This window comes from Canis aureus, chromosome 35, assembly GCF_053574225.1.
Source record: "Canis aureus isolate CA01 chromosome 35, VMU_Caureus_v.1.0, whole genome shotgun sequence".
Classification (NCBI taxonomy): Eukaryota; Metazoa; Chordata; class Mammalia; order Carnivora; family Canidae; genus Canis; species Canis aureus.
Genome location: NC_135645.1, coordinates 3,191,587 through 3,200,000, shown reverse-complemented (window position 1 = coordinate 3,200,000; position 8,414 = coordinate 3,191,587). Strand labels below are relative to the sequence as shown.

The following is an 8,414-nucleotide window of genomic DNA, read 5'->3' as shown; positions in this document are numbered from 1 at the left end:
TGCTTGAAAAGAGAGGCTTTTGAATGCCTGTGTCCTCGGTGTTAGGTCACCATCCCTGTGTGACCTAACATCGAGCTCCATAAGCCTCAGCACGTCCCCCCTGAGAGCTCGCGTCCACTGCGTCCACTGCGCCGCCCCCCGTTAGTGTCCCCCTTCTCATGCAGGGGCCCACACGGCTCCCAGCCTCCCCCCACAAGGCCGCAAGCTATGAAGGAGCCCAGAGCTCCAGCTCACTTGAGAGGTGCCTGCTTCCAGGGAAGCCCAGGAAGGTAAAATGTCCCTCCTTCAGCACAAAAGTGCCCCAGGGACGGGCCCACCAGCTGCCAGCCAGGCCCTGGCCACGGTCCTGCAGTCCCCTCCCTGGAACGGGCAGCAAGGATCATTCCAGGCCAGGCCCTGCCTTGCAGGGCAGATCAAGACTCCACAGGCACCAACAGTGGAAGGGAAGGAGGACCGGATGGAGGGCCAGGGCCCCAGGCAGAGGGCCAGGCTCTGCTCTGACTCCCTCTCCGAGCCCCCGTCTGCCCATCTATAAAATGGAGCAACTGGCCCACCTCGCCTCACCCCAGAACAAACGGGAACGTGGCTGAGAAGACGGCGGCTTGCGGGCAGGCAGGAGGACAGATCCTGCGTGCCGATGGCCTGTGGGCACAGCTCCCCTGCCCCGGCCGCCCAGGCTCACCTGTCCAAACACGTACAGCAGCCCAATCGTGCCTCCGGTCTGCCCGCCGAGGACCGAGGAGATCATCGAGTAGACACCCCCGCTGCCAACACCACAGTGCTCCCCAACACCGATGCCGGACAGCACAGTGACGAGGGCCACCAGGACGACGAAGGACACCAAAAACATGCCCATGAGCACTCCTGTGTTTCCCTGCAACAGAACAGCAAGGAGCAAGGCGGGGGGTTAGGACAGGGGGGCCCTCCCAGGAGCACTGACCACCTCCCTCCACACCTCAGGGATGCAACAGGGGTGGGGGAGGAAGAGCTGGGCAGAGGTGGGGCACGTGGACAAAGCCAGCCCACAAGAGTAGGGCCTGGAAGAAATTCCCCAGGAAGGGCAATGGCCTTGCTTCCAATTCTTCAGTGACTTCCCATCACCAACGGGCACTCAGGGGGCCCCGCCTCACCGCCCCTCTCTACCCCCCAGTCCCTCTCATTGCTGCGCCGTGGCAGGAAGTGCTCCCCCCCCTCGCCCCCTGCCCAGCCCACCTTCCCCCGCTCCCCCTCACTCCATCTCCTTGACAGCCACACTCAAGGCTCAGCGCTTAGGGGCTTCCTCTTCCAGGACACCAGGCCCAAGCCCAACTCAAGGGCAGGAGATTACGCGGTACTTATCATACTAGGTCTGCTTCCAAGCCCATCTTTACCTCTGGGCTGTGAGCACCGAGAGAGCGGGATGCTGTTTTATTCGGTTATGCTTTATTCAGATAGTTTCTTATTTTGTGGATTTTATATTTTTAATGACATTATATGATCACGGTTTTCTTCCTTTGTTCAGGCTTTCAAATTGTCTGCATGTGATAATATGATATCCTGCAGCAGTCTTTGAGTTTTCATACCCAAACTGCCACCCAAACTGCCACTGTAACATCTTCCAAGCTATAGGTGAGCTGCCAAAGTACTCGTTAGAGCTCCTATTCTCTATGCGAAAATCATCTGGGCATGACCTCTCCTTACACGAGTTTTATGCCACCTCCTAGAAGCTCGGTCTTATTTTTGCCATTTCACATTTTGCCTTTTTTTCCATGATCAAATACTATTTTTCAGGTAAAACTCATCTCAGAGCTGAAAAGCAGAGATCATTTTCAGGGCAAAAGGATGGATTCATACAGTAGGCCGCCTCAAAGGCGACCCCTGGGGACCCCCAGCCCCTGACACACATGCTCTGTGTGATCTCCTGCCCTTGAGTTGGGGGCTTGGACCTGGTGACTCCCTTTTAATGAGCAGAGCACTGCAGAAGTGAAGGGATATCACTTCTGAGATGAGGATATAAAAAGATTGTGGGGCAGCCCGGGTGGCCCAGCAGTTTACTGCCACCTGCAGCCCAGGGCGTGACCCCGGGTCCCGGGATCGAGTCCCGCGTCGGGCTCCCTGCATGGAGCCTGCTTCTCCCTCTACCTGGGTCTCTGCGTCTCTCTCTCTCTCTGTGTGTGTGTCTCTCATGAATAAATAAATAAAATCTAATTAATTAATTAATTAATTTTTAAAAAAAGATTGTGGCTCTCATCTTGGGTGCTCTCTCGCTCTCTCAGATTGCTCATCCCGGGGAAGTCACCTACACGTAAAGAGGCAGCCTTAGGAAGAGGCCCACAGGACAAGGCCTGCCAACAACAGTGCAAGCGCTCTTGGAAGCAGACCCTCCGCTGGTAGAGCCTTCGGCTGGGATTGCAGCCCGGACAGGCTGACTGCAGCCCCAGGAGAGACTCTAAGCCAGAGACACCCAGCTGGGCTGCACCCTGGATCCCTGGACCACAGAAACTATGAGATTACACACGTTTTTGCTTTATGCTGCTAGGCATTGGAATCATTTGTACAGCAGCAATAGAAAATGGAAGCAACTTATTATATTCTCACTTTGGGGGTAGAACTGATGTGTCTGGATAGCCGTTTCTCAAAAAAAAAGAAAAGAAAAGAAAAGAAAAGAAAAGACAGAAAAAAAAATAGCCCAGGGAGAGGGTTAAGAAGAGGCTCTTAAAGATTTAAGAATCAAAACAGAAAAAAAAAAAAAAAAAAGAATCAAAACAGAGAGCACTTAGGGGCGCCTGGCTGGCTCAGTCGGTAGAGCGTGCAACTCTTGATCTCGAGGTTGTGAGTTTGAGCCCTATGTTGGGCATGGAGCCTAACTTAAAAAAAATAAATAAAGAGAGCTCACCTTTTCCTCCTTCTACCATTCCATGACTATCCCCCAGGGGCCCGGCTGTCACAGGCCAACCCTTCCTCTGCCACAGCAGGGAGACTGACAGGCCTCCCTTGGACACAGGCTGCAGAGGTGCTGGGCAGTGAGGTGGCCCTTTAGGAAAGGGGCAAAGACACGGGTGGATCCCAGATGCCCGAATCTGCCAGCGGGACCAGGAGTCCGAGCTGGAGGCCTTGTGTTTTTGTAAGCGGGAGCCCCTGTAAGTTTGGGAGGGATTCTTAGCATCCACACTAGGGAGGTTGCTGACCCTCCTCTAAGCTTTCCACGTATTAATTAAAAATAAAAAAAATTCCAGACCCACCCAGGCCATGACTAAGGCTGAACCCTGAGCTAAGGACCCAGGTTTGGAGTAGAGCAAGCGCTCAGGAGGGTCTGGCCTCACCCAGGCCTCCTCGGGGGCCTAAGAACCCCATACACCCCACTACAGCTCAGGGTTCCTGCCCCAGAATTTGCCCATGTGATGGTTAATTTTCTATGTCAGCTTGGGTAGGCTATGGTGACCATTTGTTTAGTCAAACAGTAGCCTAGATGTTGCTATAAATGTGTGGTGTTGGGGGTTTTTTTAGCTGTGATTAACATTCACAGTCAGTATTCTCCCTAACGCAGGTGGGCCTCATCCAAACTGTTGAAGGTCTTAACAGCAAAGACTGAGGCTTCCCAGCGGAGAAAGAATCCTGTGGCCAGACTGCGCCATAGAAATTCTGTGTTCCCAGCTTTTGGCCTCAAGCCTGCAGCCTCAATTCTTTTTTTTTTTTTTTAATTTTTAATTTTTATTTATTTATGATAGTCACACACATACAGAGAGAGAGAGAGAGGCAGAGACACAGGCAGAGGGAGAAGCAGGCTCCATGCACCGGGAGCCCGATGTGGGATTCGATCCCGGGTCTCCAGGATCGCGCCCTGGGCCAAAGGCAGGAGCCAAACCGCTGCGCCACCCAGGGATCCCTGCAGCCTCAATTCTTACCTGAGTCTCACCTGGACTCACCAGACCCCACAATCATACATATAGGATGTCCCGTGCATCTCTTATAGGTATCTACCTCCTATTGGTACTAGCTCTGTGTCCCTGAAGAACCTTGGCTAGCACATCCCACACCTCGAATGGCCCCCTCTCTCTTGCACCTGTGCAACCGAGCTCCCCTCTGAAAGGCTGGCTGAACCATGCCTCTGCCAGGAAGCTTTCCTGGACACTTTAGCAACCCTACATTCACAGCCTGTTCCATTCCTGAGGGATTTAACGCTGCTTTGAGACCTCACCTGGATTCCTGATGTGAAATCAGCAGGGCTGTTAGCTCGCCAGGGGGAGGAACCAGGCCTTCTATTCCATAACCCCATTGGCACATAGTCGTGCCTGGAACACAGTAGGGGCTCCTCCTGACTGGCTACCCTTTTGTTTCAAGCAGCCTGTTTAGTTTACTGAAGTCCCAGGGAGAAGGCCCCACGTGAGGAGCTGAGACCCCTGCCTCAGGACATACATCTGCTTGGAAGGTCCCAAGATGCCTTCACAGAAGAAACAAAGAAGAGGCCTTTATTCCCTGTAGGGAAGAAGCAAATGGCACCCCCACAAGCTCAGGCACCTCTGACCCAGCCTGGCCATGTGCAGCCTTCCACAGAGGGTCTATGGGCAGTGGGGGAAGGCAACTGTGTGGGTGAAGGAGCTGATCCCACCTGGGGGCACCATTGCCACCAGCCTGCTCTTCGTGATCCACCTCCAGTCCCAGACACGATGTGCCCTGACTTCTGTGCTCATATTTCTCGTATTTCTGAGTTGTCATGACTTAAATCCATGGTGAGGCTTCCACTGGAGCCTCTGTCTGGGGCCCAGGTTCTCAGGATTCTCGTTTAAATAGCAATGCTAACTATTCGGTGTCCTTGCTTCTCATCTCCTGTTTCTGGAGCATCCGTGCTTCAGAAACCTGTTGCCTGCGCTGTGGGATGCTCAAGAGTGCAGAGCTCTCCGTGTCACAGGCTCACGAGAAACTCCAGGGCCACCAGCTCGTCACTCACCACCAGCCAGCCAGTCCTCAGGAAGAGGACAACCCCAAAAATGTTGATCATGCAGGACGTGAACACGCCATCCCAGGTCCCAAACAGCACTGGCTCCCACACGAACAGCCGGCTCCTCCACCAGGGCTGGGGCTGGGCCAGCGCCCCCTGAAAACAGAGCACCCGGAACTCAGCCAGCTGCTGCACCGCAGAGGGCCAGAGAGGGGAAGTGAAGGGAGGCAGGGCAGGAGCGGGGGGGGGGGGGGGGGGGGGGGGGGGGGGGGGGGCTCAGCTTGAAACTCCATCCACCTTCCTTTGCAGGGCACGCACGTGTGTGCACTCTCGCTCAGAGGCCTGGGATTGTTTCTGCCCAAGGCTCACTGGGCTCTTCCGACAGGGACTCCTATCAAAGGGCAAGGACTAACTGGCCAGTGCGCCCTTTCCTTCTGGCCGCTCAGGAGCTACTCCCCCCAGCCTCCTCGCAGGGAGGTGTGGCCACGGGCCTGAGCTCTGGCCCCCAGAAGGTGGGGAGAAGGCTGGTGTGTCACGTCTCCGAGAGCGTGGGACTCTAGGTTCCGGCTCAGGCCGCGGTCACGAGCTCTGGGGAAGGCCACCAGCAGTACCCCCGTCCCACAGGGGACAGCAGCTTCCAGCAGTGACTAATCTTCGGGTGGACTGACTTTGCACTTTCTTCCCCCCCCAACCCCAACAACCCGCCAGGGGCCAGGCATTTCCAGCAGAGGGGCTGCTACTGAGTCCCCTCTGCTGGAAATGCCTGGCCCCTGGTGTCACAGCGACCTCCAAGCCCCTTCCAGCCCACTCCCCAGGATTCTAGGGCATCACCTGGCGGTTGCTTAGAACCAGAGGCTAATAGGTGGTTAAACAAATGCCTTCCTTATTTTTCCAATGCAAAAATAACCGAGGCGCTTTAACAAAACACTCCAGTGGAAATTCTTTACTGAAACAACTAAACCTTGTGGAGAAAATTTTTTTTAAAGATTTTATGTATTTCTTCATGAGAGACACAGACAGAGAGGCAGAGACACGGGGAGAAGCAGGCTCCATGCAGGGAGCCTGATGTGGGACTCGATCCCGGGACTCCAGGATCACGCCCTGAGCCAAAGGCAGGCGCTAAACCGCTGAGCCACCCAGGGATCCCCACCTTGTGGAAATATTAAAATGGCTTAAAGAGGGCAGCCCGGGTGGCCCAGTGGTCTAGCGCCGCCTCTGGCCCAGGGCCTGATCCTGGAGTTCCGGGATCGAGTCCTGCATCGGGCTCCCTGCATGGAGCCTGCTTCTCCCTCTGCCTGCGTCTCTGCCTCTCTTTCTCTCTCTCTGTATAAATAAATAAAATCTTTTAAAAATAATAATAAAATGGCTTAAAGACAACTAGTAGCAGCTGGTGCTGTTCACCGCCCTGACCTCTGGCCTAGGGCTAGGAGTGTAAATGCACACAGCAGGGATCTTCCAGTGTCTCACACTGGCACAGCCACACCTCACAGGGGGCGGGGGGCGGGCGGGGTCCCAACTAGGAAGCAGTGTGCCCAGCGGGTCTCTGGACCATGCATGTGGTCTGTACACAGTGAGAAGGCAGAAAAACCCAGAGTATAGGACAGAGAATCTGCAGTCAGGGGCCCAGGGGCCCAGGGGCCCAGTTCCTGAATGGCTGAGCACAAGGGATGGATGCGCCCCCATCCAGGGCGAAAGGCTGAGGCCCACGGGCCTTGGTGGGAAAGGAGAGGAGCCCGTCCCCTGCTCCCCCCCTGCATCATGCGCTCCCTTGCAGCAGAAAGTCATCAGGGCCGTCAATTAAGACTTAAGACTCCTGGGCACCCCCTGCCAGTCCCCGACGCAGCGGGAGCTCCTTTTATCTGTGTGTCTGTCTGTCTGCCTTCCTTTCTTTTTTTCTTTTTCTCTTTCTTTTTTCTTTCTTTCTTTAAAAGATTTTATTTATTTGACACAGAAAGCGAGATCTCAAGCAGAGGGAGCAGCAGGCAGAGGGAGAGGGAGAAGCAGGCTCCCCATTGAGCAGGGAGCCCGACACGGGGCTCCGTCCCAGGACCCCAGGATCGTGACCTGAGCAGAAAGCAGATGCTTAACCGACTGAGCCCCCGAGGCGCCCCTACCTGTGAGTATTTCTGTTCATCTGTCTTTCACAGGCTGCAAATAAGGGATCTCCTGAAAGTCAGTAAATGTGAGAACAGCGATGGTGGCTCAGCACAGACCCCGCTGACCTTATGCTTGTCCTCGAAGAACTGGTCCCACGCAACCTGTTTTGGTGCATGTAGGATTGTTTTCCAGAATCCTAATCTCTAAATTCAGGACTGGGTCCCTGATTTCCCGTCTCTCCTTATGCTGGGTTTCCCACCTTGGCCTGCTGCAGGTCTGTTCTTTCTTAGAAACAGCAGTGACAGCAGCAGCTCTCAGCAAGAGAGAGCAGTGATTTCGAGAGCGCTCTCACCTTCCACATCCCTCGTCTGCCTTGATCCTCACCACACCGCCGGGGTGGGGGGCAGGCTGGGAGAGGGCCCCGGTGTGGAGCGAGGGAAGGACACCGGAAGGACAGACAGCACAGCCGGCGGCCCGCGCTGGGTGCCCCACTGTAAAATCTGTGCCCGGCCCTGCACCTCGGGTTTTGTGCCCTTTTCTTGCCTAGAAGTCAATTCTTTCGGCTCCCATTGCCGACATCCCAAACTTGGCTGAGGTGTGCAGGCCTCACCCCTGGGCCTCCCATCCTGAAGTGGGGAATCCTGGTCCGCCTGCCCCAGCCTCGCCTGTCCACCCCGAAGGCCGCTTCCTTTCCTTCCGTGTTCGTCCACCTAACGGCGTAGGGGAAGCTTTCACTCCCGGGACCTCACTGGACTGAATCGGCCTTAAAGGTGGTTCCCGAATGGGCCAGAAGCTTTAGGAGACTCTGCCCTCGGAGAATGAAAATAGAAGTGGTTTCAAACGGGTTGGGTGGCCGTCTGGTGGCCAGGCCATGGCGGCTTATCTCAGGGTGCTCGGGGGACCGCACCTACCCTTTCTTACCAAGTGACAAAGGAAAGCAAGTCTTCCCAGGGCCTGCTTGCTCATCAGAGACCAGAAGGAAGAGCCCGGCTGTGTTTCACCCCAAGGCTGCAGCCCTGAGGTTCTTAGAGAGGGAAAGAGAGAGAGAGAGAAAGAGAGAGCAGCATAAGCCCAGGGAGAGAGAGAGAAGGAAGAAGAAACAAACACACAGAAAAAGGGATAGAAGACGAGCTAGGGAACAGGGAACCCTGGGGTAACTCCTAAGCAGTAGTACAGAGACCCCCGGGGCTCTCTCCCAGCCCACCCACCCCCACACACTGACGCCAACACGGAGGCGCCCCTGGTGCCCTTCTCCACCACATCCTGCAGCTGCACCACTTCAGGGCTGCCCACCCCACCCCCCGCCTCTGCCACTGGCCCGCTGTGGGCAAACCAGGAGACCACCAGCAAGACCACCCAAACCAGCAGCCTTGCAGAGTGACCGCTGGGCCCACGGCTG

The 8,414-nt window shown here is 55.5% G+C and overlaps 1 protein-coding gene across 1 annotated transcript in view; it reads right to left on the bottom strand.

Annotated features, from left to right (window-relative positions):
* Positions 1–8,027, bottom strand: part of SLC12A8 (solute carrier family 12 member 8) — a 111,315-nt gene extending 103,288 nt beyond the window's left edge. The window contains exons 1-3 of the mRNA XM_077884556.1: positions 7,937–8,027; positions 4,928–5,074; positions 683–874 (exon numbers count right to left, since the gene is read on the bottom strand). Of these exons, the coding sequence (XP_077740682.1) occupies positions 683–874; positions 4,928–5,074; positions 7,937–7,981 (384 nt within the window). The 5' untranslated portion in view covers positions 7,982–8,027. The remainder of the gene's footprint in view (positions 1–682; positions 875–4,927; positions 5,075–7,936) is intronic.
* Positions 8,028–8,414: the final 387 nt, after the last annotated feature.